The sequence below is a fragment of the Coregonus clupeaformis genome, unplaced genomic scaffold (assembly GCF_020615455.1).
Source record: "Coregonus clupeaformis isolate EN_2021a unplaced genomic scaffold, ASM2061545v1 scaf1961, whole genome shotgun sequence".
NCBI lineage: Eukaryota > Metazoa > Chordata > Actinopteri > Salmoniformes > Salmonidae > Coregonus > Coregonus clupeaformis.
In genome coordinates, this window is record NW_025535415.1 from 47,097 (window position 1) to 69,490 (window position 22,394).

At 47.7% G+C, this 22,394-nt stretch overlaps 1 protein-coding gene across 1 annotated transcript in view; it reads left to right on the forward strand.

The window, feature by feature from the left end:
• Positions 1 to 22,394, forward strand: part of LOC123487986 (fibronectin type III domain-containing protein 4-like) — a gene marked incomplete at its 3' end in the record, with an annotated part of 51,657 nt that overhangs the window by 24,684 nt on the left and 4,579 nt on the right. The window contains exon 2 of the mRNA XM_045218993.1: positions 8,215 to 8,330. Within this exon, the coding sequence (XP_045074928.1) occupies positions 8,215 to 8,330 (116 nt within the window). The remainder of the gene's footprint in view (positions 1 to 8,214; positions 8,331 to 22,394) is intronic.

Below are 22,394 nucleotides of genomic sequence, written 5' to 3' on the forward strand. Positions count from 1 at the left end.
TGGTTCTCTGTAACTCAGTGTGTTCCTCTTTAACTCAGTGTGGTCCTCTGTAGCTCAGGGTGGTTCTCTGTAACTCAGTGTGGTCCTCTGTAACTCAGTGTGGTCCTCTTGTAACTCGGTGTGGTCCTCTGTAACTCAGTGTGGTCCTCTTGTAACTCGGTGTGGTCCTCTGTAGCTCAGTGTGGGCCTCTGTAACTCAGTGTGGTCCACTGTAACTCAGTGTGGTCCTCTGTAACTCAGTGTGGTTCTCTGTAACTCAGTGTGGTCCTCTGTAACTCAGTGTGCTTCTCTGTAACTCAGTGTGGGTCTCTGTAGCTCAGTGTGGTTCTCTGTAACTCAGTGTGGTCCTCTGTAACTCAGTGTGGTCCTCCTGTAACTCAGTGTGGTCCTCTGTAACTCAGTGTGTTCCTCTGTAACTCAGTGTGGTCCTCTGTATCTCAGTGTGTTCCTCTGTAACTCAGTGTGGTCCTCTGTAACTCAGTGTGTTCCTCTGTAACTCAGTGTTGTCCTCTGTAACTCAGTGTGTTCCTCTGTAACTCAGTGTGGTCCTCTGTAACTCAGTGTGTTCCTCTGTAACTCCGTGTGGTTCTCTGTAACTCAGTGTGGTCCTCTGTAATTCAGTGTATTCCTCTTGTAATTCAGTGTGGTTCTCTGTAACTCAGTGTGTGCCTCTGTAACTCAGTGTGGTTCTCTGTAACTCAGTGTGGATCTCTGTAGCTCAGTGTGGTTCTCTGTAACTCAGTGTGGTCCTCTGTAACTCAGTGTGGTCCTCCTGTAACTCAGTGTGGTCCTCTGTAACTCAGTGTGTTCCTCTGTAACTCAGTGTGGTCCTCTGTAACTCAGTGTTCCTCTGTAACTCAGTGTGGTCCTCTGTAACTCAGTGTGTTCCTCTGTAACTCAGTGTGGTCCTCTGTAACTCAGTGTGTTCCTCTGTAACTCAGTGTGGTCCTCTGTAACTCAGTGTGTTCCTCTGTAACTCAGTGTGGTTCTCTGTAACTCAGTGTGGTCCTCTGTAATTCAGTGTATTCCTCTTGTAACTCAGTGTGGTTCTCTGTAACTCTGTGTGGTCCTCTGTAACTCAGTGTGGTCCTCCTGTAACTCAGTGTGGTCCTCTGTAACTCAGTGTGTGCCTCTGTAACTCAGTGTGGTTCTCTGTAACTCAGTGTGGGTCTCTGTAGCTCAGTGTGGTTCTCTGTAACTCAGTGTGGTCCTCTGTAACTCAGTGTGGTCCTCCTGTAACTCAGTGTGGTCCTCTGTAACTCAGTGTGTTCCTCTGTAACTCAGTGTTGTCCTCTGTAACTCAGTGTGTTCCTCTGTAACTCAGTGTGGTCCTCTGTAACTCAGTGTGTTCCTCTGTAACTCAGTGTGGTCCTCTGTAACTCAGTGTGTTCCTCTGTAACTCAGTGTGGTCCTCTGTAACTCAGTGTGTTCCTCTGTAACTCAGTGTGGTTCTCTGTAACTCAGTGTGGTCCTCTGTAATTCAGTGTATTCCCTCTTGTAACTCAGTGTGGTTCTCTGTAACTCTGTGTGGTCCTCTGTAGCTCAGGGTGGTCCTCTTTTAACTCAGTGTGGTTCTCTGTAACTCTGTGTGGACCTCTGTAACTCAGTGTGGTTCTCCGTAACTCAGTGTGGTCCTCTGTAGCTCAGGGTGGTTCTCTGTAACTCAGTGTGTTCCTCTTTAACTCAGTGTGGTCCTCTGTAGCTCAGGGTGGTTCTCTGTAACTCAGTGTGGTCCTCTGTAACTCAGTGTGGTTCTCTGTAACTCAGGGTGGTCCTCTGTAACTCAGTGAGGTCCTCCTGTAACTCAGTGTGGTCCTCTGTAACTCAGTGTGTTCCTCTGTAACTCAGTGTGTTCCTCTGTAACTCAGTGTGTTCCTCTGTAACTCAGTGTGGTCCTCTGTAACTCAGTGTGTTCCTCTGTAACTCAGTGTGGTCCTCTGTAACTCAGTGTGTTCCTCTGTAACTCAGTGTGGTCCTCTGTAACTCAGTGTGGTCCTCTGTAACTCAGTGTGGTTCTCTGTAACTCAGTGTGGTCCTCTGTAATTCAGTGTATTCCTCTTGTAACTCAGTGTGGTTCTCTGTAACTCTGTGTGGTCCTCTGTAGCTCAGGGTGGTCCTCTTTTAACTCAGTGTGGTTCTCTGTAACTCTGTGTGGACCTCTGTAACTCAGTGTGGTTCTCCGTAACTCAGTGTGGTCCTCTGTAGCTCAGGGTGGTTCTCTGTAACTCAGTGTGTTCCTCTTTAACTCAGTGTGGTCCTCTGTAGCTCAGGGTGGTTCTCTGTAACTCAGTGTGGTCCTCTGTAACTCAGTGTGGTCCTCTGTAACTCAGTGTGGTCCTCTTGTAACTCGGTGTGGTCCTCTGTAACTCAGTGTGGTCCTCTTGTAACTCGGTGTGGTCCTCTGTAGCTCAGTGTGGGCCTCTGTAACTCAGTGTGGTCCACTGTAACTCAGTGTGGTCCTCTGTAACTCAGTGTGGTTCTCTGTAACTCAGTGTGGTCCTCTGTAACTCAGTGTGCTTCTCTGTAACTCAGTGTGGGTCTCTGTAGCTCAGTGTGGTTCTCTGTAACTCAGTGTGGTCCTCTGTAACTCAGTGTGGTCCTCCTGTAACTCAGTGTGGTCCTCTGTAACTCAGTGTGTTCCTCTGTAACTCAGTGTGGTCCTCTGTAACTCAGTGTGTTCCTCTGTAACTCCGTGTGGTTCTCTGTAACTCAGTGTGGTCCTCTGTAATTCAGTGTATTCCTCTTGTAATTCAGCGTGGTTCTCTGTAACTCTGTGTGGTCCTCTGTAGCTCAGGGTGGTCCTCTTTTAACTCAGTGTGGTTCTCTGTAACTCTGTGTGGACCTCTGTAACTCAGTGTGGTTCTCCGTAACTCAGTGTGGTCCTCTGTAGCTCAGGGTGGTTCTCTGTAACTCAGTGTGTTCCTCTTTAACTCAGTGTGGTCCTCTGTAGCTCAGGGTGGTTCTCTGTAACTCAGTGTGGTCCTCTGTAACTCAGTGTGGTCCTCTTGTAACTCGGTGTGGTCCTCTGTAACTCAGTGTGGTCCTCTTGTAACTCGGTGTGGTCCTCTGTAGCTCAGTGTGGGCCTCTGTAACTCAGTGTGGTCCACTGTAACTCAGTGTGGTCCTCTGTAACTCAGTGTGGTTCTCTGTAACTCAGTGTGGTCCTCTGTAACTCAGTGTGCTTCTCTGTAACTCAGTGTGGGTCTCTGTAACTCAGTGAGGTTCTCTGTAACTCAGTGTGGTCCTCTGTAACTAAGTGTGGTTCTCTGTAACTCAGGGTGGTCCTCTGTAATTCAGTGTATTCCTCTTGTAACTCAGTGTTGTTCTCTGTAACTCTGTGTGGTCCTCTGTAGCTCAGGGTGGTCCTCTTGTAACTCAGTGTGGTTCTCTGTAACTCTGTGTGGACCTCTGTAACTCAGTGTGGTTCTCCGTAACTCAGTGTGGTCCTCTGTAGCTCAGGGTGGTTCTCTGTAACTCAGTGTGTTCCTCTTTAACTCAGTGTGGTCCTCTGTAGCTCAGGGTGGTTCTCTGTAACTCAGTGTGGTCCTCTTGTAACTCAGTGTGGTCCTCTTGTAACTCGGTGTGGTCCTCTGTAGCTCAGTGTGGGCCTCTGTAACTCAGTGTGGTCCACTGTAACTCAGTGTGGTCCTCTTTAACTCAGTGTGGTTCTCTGTAACTCAGTGTGGTCCTCTGTAACTCAGTGTGCTTCTCTGTAACTCAGTGTGGGTCTCTGTAACTCAGTGAGGTTCTCTGTAACTCAGTGTGGTCCTCTGTAACTAAGTGTGGTTCTCTGTAACTCAGTGTGGTCCTCTGTAATTCAGTGTATTCCTCTTGTAACTCAGTGTTGTTCTCTGTAACTCTGTGTGGTCCTCTGTAGCTCAGGGTGGTCCTCTTGTAACTCAGTGTGGTTCTCTATAACTCTGTGTGGACCTCTGTAACTCAGTGTGGTTCTCCGTAACTCAGTGTGGTCCTCTGTAGCTCAGGGTGGTTCTCTGTAACTCAGTGTGTTCCTCTTTAACTCAGTGTGGTCCTCTGTAGCTCAGGGTGGTTCTCTGTAACTCAGTGTGGTCCTCTGTAACTCAGTGTGGTCCTCTTGTAACTCGGTGTGGTCCTCTGTAACTCAGTGTGGTCCTCTTGTAACTTCGGTGTGGTCCTCTGTAGCTCAGTGTGGGCCTCTGTAACTCAGTGTGGTCCACTGTAACTCAGTGTGGTCCTCTGTAACTCAGTGTGGTTCTCTGTAACTCAGTGTGGTCCTCTGTAACTCAGTGTGCTTCTCTGTAACTCAGTGTGGGTCTCTGTAACTCAGTGTGGTTCTCTGTAACTCAGTGTGGTCCTCTGTAACTCAGTTTTGTCCTCTGTAACTCAGTTTGGTCCTCTGTAACTCAGTGTGGTCCTCTGTAACTCATTGTGGTTCTCTGTAACTCAGTGTGGTCCTCTTTAACTCAGGGTGGTTCTCTGTAGCTCAGTGTGGTCCTCTGTAACTCAGTGTGGTTCTCTCTAACTCAGTGTGGTTCTCTGTAGCTCAGTGTGGTCCTCTGTAACTCAGTGTGGTCCTCTGTAACTCAGTGTGGTCCTCTTGTAACTCAGTGTGGTTCTCTGTAACTCTGTGTGGTCCTCTGTAACTCAGTGTGGTTCTCTGTAACTCAATGTGGTTCTCTGTAACTCAGTGTGGTCCTCTGTAACTCAGTGTGGTCTTCTTCTAACTCAGTGTGGTTCTCTTTAACTTAGTGTGGTTCTCTGTAACTCAGTGTGGTTCTCTGTAACTCAATGTGGTCCTCTGTAACTCAGTGTGGTTCTCTGTAACTCAGTGTGGTCCTCTGTAACTCAGTTTGGTTCTCTGTAACTCTGTGTGGTCCTCTTTAACTCAGTGTGGTTCTCTGTAAATCTGTGTGGTCCTCTGTAACTCAGTGTGGTTCTCTGTAACTCAGTGTGGTCCTCTGTAACTCAGTGTGGTCCTCTGTAGCTCAGTGTGGTCCTCTGTAACTCAGTGTGGTCCTCTTGTACCTCAGTGTGGTTCTCTGTAACTCTGTGTGGTCCTCTGTAACTCAGTGTGGTTCTCTGTAACTCAGTGTGGTCCTCTGTAGCTCAGGGTGGTTCTCTGTAACTCAGTGTGTTCCTCTGTAACTCAGTGTGGTCCTCTGTAGCTCAGTGTGGTTCTCTGTAACTCAGTGTGGTCCTCTGTAACTCTGAGTGGTCCTCTCTAACTCAGTGTGGTTCTCTGTAACTCAGTGTGGTCCTCTGTAGCTCAGGATGGTTCTCTGTAACTCAGTGTGTTCCTCTGTAACTCAGTGTGGTCCTCTGTAGCTCAGTGTGGTCCTCTGTAACTCAGTGTGGTCCTCTGTAACTCAGTGTGGTCCTCTGTAGCTCAGTGTGGTTCTCTGTAACTCAGTGTGGTTTTCTGTAACTCAGTGTGGTCCTCTGTAGCTCAGGGTGGTTCTCTGTAACTCAGTGTGGTCCTCTTGTAACTCAGTGTGGTTCTCTGTAACTCAGTGTGGTCCTCTGTAGCTCAGGGTGGTTCTCTGTAACTCAGTGTGGTCCTCTTGTAACTCGGTGTGGTCCTCTGTAACTCAGTGTGGTTCTCTGTAACTCAGTGTGGTCCTCTGTAACTCAGTGTGGTTCTCTGTAACTCAGTGTGGTTCTCTGTAACTCAGTGTGGTCCTCTGTAACTCAGTGTGGTTCCGCTCTGGAGCAGGTTTTCATCAAGGATCTCTCTGTACTTTGCTCCGTTCATCTGTCCCTCGATCCTGACTAGTCTCCCAGTCCCTGCCGCTGAAAAACATCCCCACATGATGCTGCCACCGCAATGCTTCACCATAGGGATGGTGCCAGGTTTCCTCCAGACGTGACGCTTGGCATTCAGGTCAAAGAGTTCAATCGTGTTTTCATCAGACCAGAGAATCTTGTTTCTCATAGTCTGAGAGTCTTTAGGTGCCTTTGGCAAACTCCAAGTGGGCTGTTATGTGCCTTTTACTGAGGAGTGGCTTCCGTCTGGCCACTCTACCATAAAGGCCTGATTGGTGGAGTGCTGCAGAGATGGTTGTTCTTCTGGAAGCTTCTCCCATCGCCACAGAGGAAGTCTAGAACTCTGTCAGAGTGACCATCGGGTTCTTGGTCACCTCCCTGACCAAGGCCCTTCTCCCCTGATTGCTCAGTTTGGCCGGGCGGCCAGCTTTAGGAAGATTCTTGATGGTTCCACACTTCTTCTATTTAAGAATGATGGAGGCCACTGTGTTCTTGGGGATTTTCAATGCTGCAGAAATGTTTTCGTACCGTTCCCCAGATCTGTGCCTCGACACAATCCTGTCTCGGAGCTCTGCGGACAATTCCTTCGATGTCATGGCTTGTTTTTTTTACTGACATGCACTGTCAACTGTGGAACCTTATATAGACAGGTGTGTGCCTTTCCGAAATCATGTCCAATCAATTTAATTTACCACAGGAGGATTCATATCAAGTTGTATAAACATCTCAAGGATGATCAATGGAAACAGGATGCTCCTGAGCTCAAATTCGAGTCTCATAGCAATTGGTCTGAATACTTCTATAAATAAGGTATTTCTGTTTTTTATTTGTTATAAATGTGCAAACATTTCTAACCTGTTTTTGCTTTGTCGTTATGGGGTATTGTGTGTAGATAGGCTGAGGATTTTTTTTTTACATTTAATCCATTTTAGAATAAGGCTGTAACGTAAAAAATGTAAAGGGGTCTGAATACTTTCAGCAAGAGAGTAAAAGGGGAGTGAAACTCCCTGTTCCAAGCACAGTAATACTTACAAAAACATCCAAGTGAATGGGTGAGAGTTTGGTGAATGGGTTAGAGAGTTTGGTGAATGGGTTAGAGAGTTTGGTGAATGGTGGTTAGAGAGTTTGGTGAATGGGTTAGAGAGTTTGGTGAATGGTGGTTAGAGAGTTTGGTGAATGGGTTAGAGAGTTTGGTGAATGGGTTAGAGAGTTTGGTGAATGGGTTAGAGAGTTTGGTGAATGGGTTAGAGAGTTTGGTGAATGGGTTAGAGTTTGGTGAATGAGTTAGAGTTTGGTGAATGGGTTAGATAGTTTGGTGAATGGGTTAGAGAGTTTGGTGAATGGGTTAGCGAGTTTGGTGAATGGGTTAGAGAGTTTGATGAATGGGTTAGAGAGTTTGGTGAATGGGTTAGAGAGTTTGGTGAATGGGTTAGAAAGTTTGGTGAATGGGTTAGAGAGTTTGGTGAATGGGTTGCAGAGTTGGGTGAATGGGTTAGAGAGTTTGGTGAATTTTCATGTGATGAGTAAACCTGAAGTCTTAGAAGCTAAGTGGTATAACACATTCTAAGCGGTCTAACACATTTTAAGCTAAGCGGCCTAACACATTCTGAAGCTAAGCGGCCTAACACATTCTGAAGCTAAGCGGCCTAACGCATTCTGAAGCTAAGCGGCCTAACACATTCTGAAGCTAAGCGGCCTAACGCATTCTGAAGCTAAGCGGCCTAACACATTCTGAAGCTAAGCGGCCTAACGCATTCTAAAGCTAAGCGGCCTAACACATTCTAAAGCTAAGCGGTCTAAAACATTCTGAAGCTAAGCGGCCTAACACATTCTGAAGGTAAGCGGCCTAACACATTCTGAAGCTAAGCGGCCTAACACATTCTGAAGCTAAGCGGCCTAACGCATTCTAAAGCTAAGCGGCCTAACACAATCTAAAGCTAAGCGGTCTAAAACATTCTGAAGCTAAGCGGCCTAACACATTCTGAAGCTAAGTGGCCTAACACATTCTGAAGCTAAGCGGTCTAACACATCCTGAAGCTAAGCGGTCTAACTCATTCTGAAGCTAAGTGGCCTAACACATTCTGAAGCTAAGCGGTCTAACACATTCTGAAGCTAAGCTGTCTAACACATTCTAAAGCTAAGCGGCCTAACACATTCTGAAGCTAAACGGTCTAACACATTCTGAAGCTAAGCTGTCTAACACATTCTAAAGCTAAGCGGCCTAACACATTCTGAAGCTAAACGGTCTAACACATTCTGAAGCTAAGCGGCCTAACACATTCTGAAGCTAAGCGGTCTAACACATTCTGAAGCTAAGCGGCCTAACACATTCTGAAGCTAAGCAGCCAAATATATTATTGTAGTGCACAGGAGGCCGATGGTTCACCACCTTCGATACAAATGATTGAATCCGTTCAGTTTGAGAGACTTGTTACTCACCCCTGAGATGGCCTTGTTTCTCTCTCTCCTCAGACCGCCCTCCTGCTCCCGTGAACGTGTCTGTGATGCACCTGAGGGCCGACTCCGCCACCGTCTCCTGGGAGGTACCTGAGGGTGACGTCGTCATCGGCTTCTCCATATCACAGCAGGTGACGTGTTCTAGGGTTATTATGTACCCTAATTACTCACCTACAATTATTGTCTCCTTTCATTCCTGTTCATCTCAGTTAACCCAGAAATAAAGTATTGCGTAATTGGTCAAAATGCTAGATTAAGTTCTGGGTCCATACATGTTAAGAGAAGAGATAGAATGAGGATTGGAACCGGAACGAAGAGCTCCGCCCCCCTCTCTTTGCAAGTTATTGGCGAGTCTATGGCCCTCCCCTTCCGAAATTCGAAAGATACTAACACCTGTTGAAATCGTGATTTGTCCAAATAACCAGAAATAATGCTGCTTATTATCTCACGCATCCCTTTGTATTGTGACAGATCAACAGTACCATTTATGTTAACATAGACTGTCCACCAGAGATTACATTCCTGTTAACAAAATATACAAATGTAATGGGTGTATGACATCTTGGTATAGGGTTAGTGTTCTGAGTGAATTCCAACTGTAAATGTGTTTATTCAGTAAATGTTATTGTTGTAGAGGTTTTGTTTGCTGAGTGAATACTGGTAATGTGCTAAATATCTGATGTGTTAAATATCTGATACTGTGCTAAATAATAATAATAATAATAATAATAATAATAATAATTTAAACAATCTAAAACACAGAACATACAGTGCATTCGGAAAGTATTCAGACCCCTTTCCCTTTCCACATTTTGTTACGTCATAAGCCTTTTTCTAAAATTGCTTTAAATATTTATTTTCCTCAGCTATCTACACACAATACCCCATAATGACAAAGCGAAAACAGAATTTTAGAAATGTTTGCTAATTTATAAAAAAACTAAAACATAAATACCTTATTTACATAAGTATTCTGACCCTTTTCTATGAGACTCGAAATTTAGCTCAAATGCATCTTGTTTCCATTGATCATCCTTGAGATGTTTCTGCAACTTGATTGGAGTCCACCTGTGGTAAATTCAATTGATTGGACATGATTTGGAAAGGCACACACCTGTCTATATAAGGTCCCACAGTTGACAGTGCATGTCAGAGCAAAAAACAAGCCATAAGGTCGAAATAATTGTACATAGAGCTCCAAGACAGGATTGTGTCGAGGGATGGATCTGGGGAAGGGTACCAAACAATTTCTACAGCATTGAAGGTCCCCAAGAACACAGTGGCCTCCATCCTTCTTAAATGGAAGAAGTTTGGAACCACCAACACTCTTCCTAGAGCTGGCTGCCCGGCCAGGGAGGTGACCAAAAACCCAATGGTCACTCTGACAGAGCTCCAGAGTTCTTCTGTGGAAATGGTAGAACCTTCCAGAAGGACAACCATCTCTGCAGCACTCCACCAATAAGGCCTTTATGGTAGAGTGGCCAGACGGAAGCCACTCCTCAGTAAAAGGCACATGACAGCCCACTTGGAGTTTGCCAAAAGGCACCTAAAGGACTCTCAGACCATGAGAAACAAGATTCTCTGGTGTGATGAAACCACGATTGAACTCTTTGGCCTGAATGCCAAGTGTCACATCTGGAGGAAACCTGGCACCATCCCTACGGTGAAGCATGGTGGTTGCAGCATCATGCTGTGGGGATGTTTTTCAGCGACGGGGACTGGGAGACTAGTCAGGATCGAGGGAAAGATGAACGGAGCGAAGTACAGCAAGATCCTTGATGAAAACCTGCTCCAGAGCGCTCAGGACCTCAGACTGGGGCGAAGGTTCACCTTCCAACAGGACAATGATCCTAAGCACACAGCCAAGACAACACAGGAGTGGCTTCGGGACAAGTCTCTGAATGTCCTTGAGTGGCCCAGCCAGAGCCCGGACATGAACCCGATCAAACATCTCTGGAGAGACCTGAAAATAGCTGTGCAGCGACGCTCCCCATCCAACCTGACAGAGTTTGTGATGATCTGCAGAGAAGATTGGGAGAAACTCCCCAAATACAGGTGTGCCAAGCTTGTAGCGTCATACCCAAGAATGATCGAGGCTGTAATCGCTGCCAAAGGTGTTTCAACAAAGTAATGAGTAAAAGGTCTGAATACTTCTGTAAATGTGATATTTTTTTAATTTTTATAAATTAGCAAACATTTCTAAAACCCTGTGTTTGCTTTGTAATTATGGGTTATTGTGTGTAGATTGATGAGGGGGGAACAATTTAATCCATTTTAGAATGAGGCTGTAACGTAACAAATTTTGGAGGAAGTCAAGGGGTCTGAATACCTTCTGAATGCACTGTAGAACACAGACAACAATCAAAGCTATATACAGGTGTCGTCAGATCTGGAGGACATGAGAACAGAATTTGCAGAGGTCCATGAAAGGTTTTCTGAACAGCAAGGTCTTCAGCTGTGCCTTAAAAGGAGGACAGAGACTCTGCAGCCCTAACAGTGTCTGGGAGTGCGTTCCACAGCCACGGAGACGCACAACTGAAAGCCCTGTCGCCCATAGTTTTTAGTCAGCTGCGGGGCTGCTGAAGGGAGATGGGCCTGGATGAGTGAAGTGTGCGTGTGGGGCGGGAGGGGAGGGTAGAATGAGGTCAGACAGGTACTTGGGGTCCAGAGTTGTGGATAGCTTGGTAGGTGTGAACCAGGATTTTGTACCTGATGCGTGAGCATATGGGGAGCCATTGGAGGTTGAACAGTCCTGGAGTGATGTGCACGCGGGGGAGAGGTGTGGGTGAGGACATGTGCAGCACAGTTCTGGACATATTGTATAGCCTGTTTAGGCACTTGGCTCCAACACTTGGCTCCAAATGTCTGATGTGGTGAATAAAGATGTCTGTAAGCCTGGCCTTTAATTTTCCACTGTTTGGTTTTCTCAGCATTACCGAAAGGCTTGGTTCACATGCTAATATAAATTACCATGAAGGAAAGTTTGACTCCCCCCAAGGCCCCCCAAACTAAGAATCTAAAATAAAGCTCACCATGTTTGATTTGTGAAGAAATATACGGTTCCAGGGTTAATATCCTCAGCTGCCAGAGAGCAATTTTCTGGTTGATTAGCTTTGAGAATGCTTAGAATGCTTAGATTAGTGGAACTACCTATGAATACTGATCTCTATCCACACTCTGTGCATATTAGGAAAATAACACCCTCATACTTGTTTAACTTGATGTACTTCCAATGAATGATGTAGCATGTGAGTTTGCAACATTGGATAAATGTATTTTTGGTTCCAACCTAACCTAACGTAAAATAAATGCCTGAGATGCGTTTCCTTCTTTCAGTTCCTGACGAGAAAAAAATCATTTGTTGGGGTAGGTTCTCTTCTGCACTGTTCAACCAGTCCAGTAAATGTGGAGGAGGAGTTAAGATAGAGTGTTGCCTTGTTAACACAGAAATACTGGTAAACATCCAAATGTGGAAGTCACATGTTCTCTTCCATTTCCCTCAAAACTGAATGCATCTAGTTGTTTCCCCCGCTGAGGATGGTTACGACTATATGCCATGAGTAAAATTCTTAAGGGCTATACATAATCTAAGCAAACGGAGCGACGGATGTCCGTTTGCGTAGTTCTGTGTACTTTTGTGTGGCTGAATTTTTAGGAACGGACCATATGCGATGCGCAGTCGCTCTGTTTGCGTATAGTGTGTAGAGTCCTTTAGGGCTGGTTTCCCAGATACAGATGAATCCTAGTCCTGGACTAAAACGCTAAGAGATCTAAGAGATTCTCCATTGCAGCACTTTTTAGTCCAGGATTTATTAGTGTCCGGAAAACCGGCCCTTATACACCTCACCTTCAGTCTAATACGAACGGCATTAAATCACAGTCATTTTCGTTAAAGCGTGGAACCAGACAAGGTTGTCCTGTATCGCCTGTTTTAATCGCTTTTGTCATAGAGCCACTTCCCATCTCTGTTAGAATAGTGAAACTACCTAGGCATGCTGATTTTGAAAAAAGGGATATACAGTGGGGAAAATAAGTATTTAGTCAGCCACCAATTGTGCAAGTTCTCCCACTTAAAAAGATGAGAGAGGCCTGTAATTTTCATCATAGGTACATGTCAACTATGACAGACAAAATGAGGGAAAAAAATCCAGAAAATCACATTGTAGGATTTGTAATGAATTTATTTGCAAATTATGGTGGAAAATAAGTATTTGGTCACCTACAAACAAGCAAGATTTCTGGCTCTCACAGACCTGTAACTTATTCTTTAAGAGGCTCCTCTGTCCTCCACTCGTTACCTGTATTAATGGCACCTGTTTGAACTTGTTATCAGTATAAAAGACACCTGTCCACAACCTCAATCACAGTCACACTCCAAACTCCACTATGGCCAAGACCAAAGAGCTGTCAAAGGACACCAGAAATAAAATTGTAGACCTGCACCAGGCTGGGAAGACTGAATCTGCAATAGGTAAGCAGCTTGGTTTGAAGAAATCAACTGTGGGAGCAATTATTAGGAAATGGAAGACATACAAGACCACTGATAATCTCCCTTGATCTGGGGCTCCACGCAAGATCTCACCCTGTGGGGTCAAAATGATCACAAGAACGCTGAGCAAAAATCCCAGAACCACACGGGGGGACCTAGTGAATGACCTGCAGAGAGCTGGGACCAAAGTAACAAAGCCTACCATCAGTAACACACTACGCCACCAGGGACTCAAATCCTGCAGTGCCAGACGTGTCCCCCTGCTTAAGCCAGTACATGTCCAGGCCCGTCTGAAGTTTGCTAGAGTGCATTTGGATTATCCAGAAGAGGATTGGGAGAATGTCATATTGTAACGATCCCGGCTGTCTGAGTCGGGGTCTGGTCGTAGTCTCCAGTTTCCCGAGGGTTCGGGAACGCTCCGGGGAGCGCTCTGGTTTCCGCACCTGATTCCTGTTAGCAATCTGCACACCTGGGCCTAATCAGCACCTTTCTTAGGCTCTGGCCCAACATCCAGTTCCTGCCGGATCGTTAGCCATGAACAGTAGGTGTACTGTGTATCAGTTTAAGAGTATCTTGCGTGAGTTTTGTTATTTTGTACTTTGTTGAGTTTTGTGTTCTTACCTCCGTTTTTGTTCCACCTGCAGTCACACGTCCGGAACCTTCACTCCACCTCTGCCTGATGGTCGGCGGCTGCCGAGCCATCACTGGACCCAGACTGCACCCCCAACTACTCAACCACGCCGCCCGCTCTGTCCCTGGATTATACTGCACCTTTTTGTCGTATCCAATAAACCCTCACCTTCGTTCAACTCTCCTTGTCCTGGTCTGCTTTTGGGTTCTGGCTGAGGGAACTGTGACAGAACGATCCGGCCAATTATGAACCCAGCGGACCTGGACTCTGTTCGCCATGCCATTACCCAGCAGGAGAAGATGTTGGGCCATCATAGCATGGTACTACAGGAGATCGCGTTGTCAGTTCGGAACCTTTCTACCGGCCTGACGGAGGTCCAGAACCAACGCCAGTGTCCGGTGGAGGACTCACTACCGGTTTCACCCATCTCGCCTGCCGCTTCTGAAGTTGTGTCCCTCCGTGAGCCCAAGGTGCCGACACCGGATAAATATGAGGGGGAGCTGGGAAGATGCCGTTCCTTCCTTATGCAGTGTGGATTAGTGTTCGATCTACAGCCCTACTCTTATGCCACTGACAAGGCTAGGATAGCCTTTTTGATTGAGTTGCTGCGTGGTCGAGCGCTGGAGTGGGCTTCAGCCGTTTGGGAACGACAGGATCCCTGCATGGCTTCATACCAGGGGTTCACGGCCGAGATGAGGAAGCTCTTCGACCATTCCGTCCGAGGGAGGGACGCAGCTAGGCGTCTGTTTTCTCTTCACCAAGGAACTCGCAGCGTGGCCGACTTCGTGATCGAGTTCAAGACGTTGGCTGTGGAGAGTGGGTGGAACGAGGAGTCTTTGCAAGCGGCCTTTTACCAGGGCCTGTCGGAGCAGCTCAAGGATGAGTTGATCTCCTATCCGGAGCCTAGTGACCTGGACAGCTTGGTAGCCTTGTCTATTCGGGTGGATAATCGAGTCCGAGAGCGAAGGAGGGAGAAGCAATGGGGGTCCGTCCAATCGATCAGCTTCTCAGTTCCCAGTCGGATCGGGTGGTGGACCAGAACACGTCGATCATTCTCCACCACTAAGGATTAGTAGAGAGGACCTCTCTCCCGATTCTGAACCCATGCAAGTGGGGCGGCACGGGTTAACCAAGGAGGAGCGTCAACCTAGACGTAAGACCAACTGCTGCCTCTACTGTGGTCGCTCGGGACATTACATCTCCACTTGTTCCCGGCGGTCGTCAACTGCCCGGCTCGCTAAAGTTGGGAGGACTTTTAGCGAGCCAGTTTCCAACCTCTCAGTACCTCTGTCAGACCCCGCTTCCGGCTACCCTTGTGAACAGGAATCAGAGCTTAGCGCTTAACGCTTTTATCGATTCAGGTGCCGATGGAAGCTTTCTTGATGCCGAGTTGGTGGAACAGCTGGGGCTTTCCAAGGAGCAATTGCCGGAAGCCATTGAAGCGACCACTCTGAACGGCAGTAGTCTGGCACGTATCACGAATGAGGACTGAACCGGTTAAGATGCGGTTGTCGGGGAATCATTCGGAGATGATTTCATTTTTCATTCTGCCGTCTTCCCATGTTCCTCTGGTCCTTGGATACCCCTGGCTGAAGGAACACAATCCCACGTTCGATTGGGCGACGGGCAAGGTAACGAGTTGGAGCCTTGATTGTCATGCTAACTGTCTCAAGACTGCCTGCCCCCATTCGGTTCCCAGTCAGGTGATTGAGGCTAAACCCCCAGATTTGTCCCTGGTTCCCGAGACATATCACGATTTGGGGAAGTTTTCAGTAAGCAGAGGGCTCTGTCACTTCCTCCCCACCGACCATATGATTGTGCCATCAACCTGGTTCCTGGAGCTGTCTACCCCAAGGGAAGGTTATACAGTATCTCCCGACCTGAACGTGAGGCGTTGGAGACCTACATCAAGGGAGTCCCTAGCTGCTGGTCTCGTTCGTTCCTCGTCATCACCCCTGGGGCAGGATTCTTCTTTGTGGGAAAGAAGGATGGCTCTCTTCGACCGTGTATTGATTATCGGGGGTTGGAATGACATCACGGTCAAGAACAAGTATCCCCTGCCCTTGATGAGTTCTGCCTTCGACTCCTTACAGGGTGCTACGGTGTTCACCAAGTTAGACCTACGCAATGCGTATCACCTGGTCCGGATCAGAGAGGGGGACGAGTGGTTGACGGGTTTCAATACACCGATGGGGCACTTCGAGTATCAGGTGATGCCGTTTGGACTGACCAATGCTCCAGCGGTATTCCAGAGTATGGTGAACGACGTCCTGAGAGATATGATCGGTCTCTTCGTGTTTGTTTACCTGGATGACATTCTGATCTTCTCGAAGGAACCTTCCGACCACGTCCAGCATGTCCGGCAGGTTCTGCAGCGATTATTGGAGAATCGCCTGTTCGTGAAGGCCGAGAAGTGCGAAGTTTACGCCACACGACATCCTTTCTCGGGTACATCATCTCCAGGGGTGAGATTAGGATGGACCAGGAGAAGGTTAGAGCGGTTCTGGAATGGGCCCAGCCCGGTACGAGATTGCAGCTCCAGAGATTTTTGGGGTTTGCGAATTTCTACCGCAGATTCATCCGGGATTACAGCCGTGTGGCCGCTCCATTAACTGCCTTGACTTCCAGCATCAGGACCTTCAAGTGGAATCCGGAGGCGGATCGAGCGTTTCTGGATTTGAAGAGGCGATTCACCAACGCACCGATTCTCTCTCAACCGGACACGGCCCGTCAGTTCGTCGTTGAAGTGGACGCGTCTGATGTGGGAGTTGGCGCCATCCTGTCGCAGCGATGCTCCACGGACAGTAAACTCCATCCCTGCGCCTACTACTCGCGCCTTTCGCCTGCGGAGAGGAATTACGATGTGGGTAACCGGGAGCTTCTCGCGGTGAAACTTGCCTTGGAGGAGTGGCGCCACTGGTTGGAGGGGGCGGAGCAACCGTTATTGTCTGGACTGACCACAAGAATCTTGCTTACGTGCAATCGGCTAAACGTCTCAACTCCCCGGCCAGGCCAGGTGGGCGTTGTTTTTCGGACGATTCAAGTTTGCCCTGACGTTCCGACCTGGATCTAAGAACGGCAAGGCGGACGCCTTGTCCCGGATGTTCTCCAAGACGGAGGAGAGTGGGTCCAAGACCGAGACTATTCTCCCCGGCACTGCGTCGTGGGAGCAGTGATGTGGAAGATTGAGGAGGAGGTGCTGGCGGCCCTTCGGACTCAGCCCGGTCCCGGTAACGGTCCACCCGGTCGGTTGTTTGTGCCTGAGTCGGTTCGTCCTGCTGTCCTCAAATGGTCCCACGCCAGCAAGATGGCTTGTCACCCCGGCGTGGCTCGGACGATGGCGTTTCTTCGCAGACGTTTTTGGTGGCCTGCCATGGCCGAGGATACTCGGGGTTTTGTTGCTGCCTGTCCAGTGTGTGCGCAGAATAAGAGTACCAATCGGCCCAGCTCTGGACTACTTCATCCCCTTCCTATTCCCCGCGTCCATGGTCGCATCTGGCCCTGGACTTCGTCACGGGGTTGCCCGCTTCTGAGGGGAACACGGTCGTTCTGACTATCGTGGACAGATTCAGCAAGTTCGCCCACTTTGTGCCTATTGCCAAGCTTCCCTCTGCCTCGGAGACGTCCGAGATCCTGGTTAGGGAGGTTTTCAGGGTCCACGGGTTGCCCAGTGATATCGTTTTCCGACCGTGGCCCTCAGTTTACCTCTGCTGTCTGGAAGTCCTTCTGTTTGGCCATTGGAGCTACAGTCAGTCTCACATCTGGTTTTCACCCCCAATCCAATGGTCAGGCGGAGAGAGCCAACCAGAAGATGGAATCCACGCTACGCTGTCTGGTCTCTTCCAACCCCACCTCCTGGGCCTCTCAGTTGCCTTGGGTTGAGTATGCCCACAATACTCTCCCCTACATCGGCCACTGGGATGTCTCCCCTTCCAGTGCCTGTATGGCTACCAACCTCCCCTGTTCCCTTCTCAGGAGAAGGAGCTCTCAGTGCCTTCTGTTCAGGCCCATATTCGGCGTTGCCACCGGACCTGGCATCGGGCCAGAAAGGCACTCCTTAGAGGTTCGGACCGGTATCAGCTCCAGGCGATCGTCGCCGGATCCCCGCTCCCACCTATACCATCGGAGATAGGGTTTGGTTGGCCACACGGGATCTTCCGTTACGGACTGAGTCTAGGAAGTTGTTACCGAAGTTTATTGGTCCGTTTGTGGTGGAGAAGGTGATCAATCCAGTGGCCGTGCGACTCAAACTACCGAGGACGCTCAGAGTCCATCCCACTTTTCATGTCTCCTGCCTCAAGCCTGTCTTCCTCAGTCCTCTGTTGCCTCCTCCGCCTCCTCCTCCTCCTCCTCGGATGATCGGAGGTGGTCCTGCCTACACGGTGCGTCGCATTATGGATGCCAGACGGCGGGGCCGGGGTTTCCAGTATCTCGTGGACTGGGAGGGGTATGGTCCGGAGGGAGAGGAGTTGGATTCGCGGCGACAGGTCCTAGATGCGGATCTCATCAGGGACTTTACCGCCTCCATCCTGGCGCTCCGGGAGTCCGCCCGGTGGCGTTTCGTCGGAGGGGGGTACTGTAACGATCCCGGCTGTCTGAGTCGGGGTCTGGTCGTAGTCTCCAGTTTCCCGAGGGTTCGGGAACGCTCCGGGAGCGCTCTGGTTTCCGCACCTGATTCCTGTTAGCAATCTGCACACCTGGGCCTAATCAGCACCTTTCTTGGGCTCTGGCCCAACATCCAGTTCCTGCCGGATCGTTAGCCATGAACAGTAGGTGTACTGTGTATCAGTTTAAGAGTATCTTGCGTGAGTTTTGTTATTTTGTACTTTGTTGAGTTTTGTGTTCTTACCTCCGTTTTTGTTCCACCTGCAGTCACACGTCCGGAACCTTCACTCCACCTCTGCCTGATGGTCGGCGGCTGCCGAGCCATCACTGGACCCAGACTGCACCCCCAACTACTCAACCACGCCGCCCGCTCTGTCCCTGGATTATACTGCACCTTTTTGTCGTATCCAATAAACCCTCACCTTCGTTCAACTCTCCTTGTCCTGGTCTGCTTTTGGGTTCTGGCTGAGGGAACTGTGACACATATGGTCAGATGAAACCAAAATATAACTTTTTGGTAAAAACTCAACTCGTCGTGTTTGGAGGACAAAGAATGCTGAGTTGCATCCAAAGAACACCATACCTACTGTGAAGCATGGGGGTGGAAACATCATGCTTTGGGGCTGTTTTTCTGCAAAGGGACCAGGACGACTGATCCCTGTAAAGGAAATAATGAATGGGGCCATGTATCGTGAGATTTTGAGTGAAAACCTCCTTCCATCAGCAAGGGCATTGAAGATGAAACGTGGCTGGGTCTTTCAGCATGACAATGATCCCAAACACACCGCCCGGGCAACGAAGGAGTGGCTTCGTAAGAAGCATTTCAAGGTCCTGGAGTGGCCTAGCCAGTCTCCAGATCTCAACCCCATAGAAAATCTTTGGAGGGAGTTGAAAGTCTGTGTTGCCCAGCGACAGCCCCAAAACATCACTGCTCTAGAGGAGATCTGCATGGACAAATGGGCCAAAATAACAGCAACAGTGTGTGAAAACCTTGTGAAGACTTACAGAAAACGTTTGACCTGTGTCATTGCCAACAAAGGGTATATAACAAAGTATTGAGAAACTTTTGTTATTGACCAAATACTTATTTTCCACCATAATTTGCAAATAAATTCATTAAAAATCCTACAATGTGATTTTCTGGATATTTTTTCCTCATTTTGTCTGTCATAGTTGACGTGTACCTATGATGAAAGTTACAGGCCTCTCTCATCTTTTTAAGTGGGAGAACTTGCACAATTGGTGGCTGACTAAATACTTTTTTTCCCCACTGTATACAGCCTCCTGCCTGTTTAGGTTTTATAAAAATTCCAATGAATTATGAAGCAAGTGAGCTCTGTGTGACAACTAAACAGCTAAGGCTTTTCATTATAGAACTCATCCCAGGAACAGCTCTGGTAATTGGTTGGTGTGTGTGCATTATTCATTGTTTAAAATAGCTGTAGAGATGTGCCCTTGAGCAAGGCACTTAACCCTAATTGCTCCTGTAAGTCGCTCTGGATAAGAGCGTCTGCTAAATGTAAACGTAAATGTAGAGTTCCTTTATCAAATAGAATTCAAATCAAACGTATTTATAAAGGCCTTTTTACATCAACAGATGTCACAAAGTGCTTATACAGAAACGCAGCCTAAAACCCCAAACAGCAAGCAATGCAGATGTAGAAGCACGGTGGCTAGGGAAAAACTCCCTAGAAAGCCAGGAACCTAGGAAGAAAACCTAGAGAGGATCCAGGCTCTGAGGGGTGGCCAGATTGCTCTGTCCTCTGTTAGGCTCGGCAATAAAACCAGTGAACGCAAGACATCTGGTCCAAAGCCGAGTAGGGAGCAGGGAGGGCAGAAAGAGAGCAGGGAGTTGGACAGGGCATGCATTTTGGATTCTGGGAGTATAATTTACATTTTCAAGGTCACACCATCCAATTTCAAGCTGTTTCTGAGAAAAGTCTGAGGCATCATTTTCACTCAACTCAACTCTTCAACTCAAAACTTTATTCCCAATAAATCCATGTATACCCTATATCTTTGTTATACCCAATATATATATATTTTTTTTATATTTTATACTCATATATTTTATAACCAATATAATTTTTATGTATATTTAATACTCATATATTTTATACCAGTTTATACATGATATATATTTTGATATATTTTATACTGATATATTTTAAACCCATTTATACCCGATATATATATTTATATATTTTATACTCATTTATACCCAATATATATTTTGTATATATTTTATACTCATTTATACCTGATTTCTTGTTTCCATTTTTACTGCACTGTGTCACGCCTAGTCCCCAGCTCCAGCACTAGACGTCGCCGTTCTACTAACCACTGGCAATCTTCATTACCCACACCTGCTCTCCATCATTACCCACACCTGCTCCCCATCATTACCCACACCTGTTCTCCATCATTACCCACACCTGTTCTCCATCATTACCCACACCTGCTCTCCATCATTACACACACCTGCTCTCCATCATTACACACACACCTGCTCCCCATCATTACACACACACCTGCTCCCCATCATTACACACACCTGTTCTCCATCATTACCCACACCTACTCTCCATCATTACCCACACCTGCTCCCCATCATTACACACACCTGTTCTCCATCATTACCCACACCTGCTCCCCATCATTACCCACACCTGCTCTCCATCATTACACACACCTGCTCTCCATCATTACCCACACCTGCTCTCCATCATTACACACACACCTGCTCCCCATCATTACACCCACACCTGCTCCCCATCATTACCCACACCTGTTCTCCATCATTACCCACACCTGCTCTCCATCATTACACACACCTGCTCTCCATCATTACCCACACCTGTTCTCCATCATTACACACACCTGCTCTCCATCATTACCCACACCTGTTCTCCATCATTACCCACACCTGCTCTCCATCATTACACACACCTGTTCTCCATCATTACACACACCTGTTCTCCATCATTACACACACCTGCTCTCCATCATTACACACACCTGTTCTCCATCATTACACACACACCTGCTCCCCATCATTACACACACCTGTTCTCCATCATTACCCACACCTAATCCCCATCATTACCCACACCTGTTCTCCATCATTACCCACACCTGCTCTCCATCATTACACACACCTGCTCTCCATCATTACCCACACCTGTTCTCCATCATTACCCACACCTGCTCCCCATCATTACCCACACCTGCTCTCCATCATTACACACACCTGCTCTCCATCATTACACACACACCTGCTCCCCATCATTACACACACCTGTTCTCCATCATTACACACACCTGCTCCCCATCATTACACACACCTGCTCTCCATCATTACACACACCTGGTAACCATCATTACACACACCTGGTAACCATCATTACCCACACCTGCTCTCCATCATTACACACACACCTGCTCCCCATCATTACACACACCTGTTCTCCATCATTACCCACACCTGCTCTCCATCATTACACACACCTGTTCTCCATCATTACACACACACCTGCTCCCCATCATTACACACACCTGCTCCCCATCATTACCCACACCTGCTCTCCATCATTACACACACCTGCTCCCCATCATTACACACACCTGGTAACCATCATTACCCACACCTGTTCTCCATCATTACACACACACCTGCTCCCCATCATTACACACACCTGGTAACCATCATTACCCACACCTGCTCTCCATCATTACACACACCTGCTCTCCATCATTACCCACACCTGCTCTCCATCATTACACACACCTGCTCTCCATCATTACACACACCTGTTCTCCATCATTACACACACCTGCTCTCCATCATTACACACACCTGTTCTCCATCATTACACACACCTGTTCTCCATCATTACACACACCTGTTCTCCATCATTACACACACCTGCTCTCCATCATTACACACACCTGCTCTCCATCATTACACACACCTGTTCTCCATCATTACCCACACCTGCTCTCTATCATTACCCACACCTGGTAACCATCATTACACACACCTGGTAACCATCATTACACACACCTGCTCTCCATCATTGCCCACACCTGGTCCCCATCATTACACACACCTGTTCCCCATCATTACCCACACCTGGTAACCATCATTACACACACCTGCTCTCCATCATTACACACACCTGCTCTCCATCATTGCCCACACCTGGACTTCACCATCACCTTGATGACCTTCCCTTTATTTAGCCCTCAGTAGCCTCAGTCTTCAGGCAGTATTGGTTTGTTTTCATTCACGTTCTGTACGCTTCTCATGTTTTGTTTATCTGCATTCTTCATTATTAAACTCACCTTCTGCACCTGCTTCCTGACTCCCGGCGTATATGTGACACACTGTTAGGAGCTACTAACACAAGCATTTCGCTGCACCCGCTATAACATCTGATAAACTGTGTCCGCGACAGATAAACGTTGATT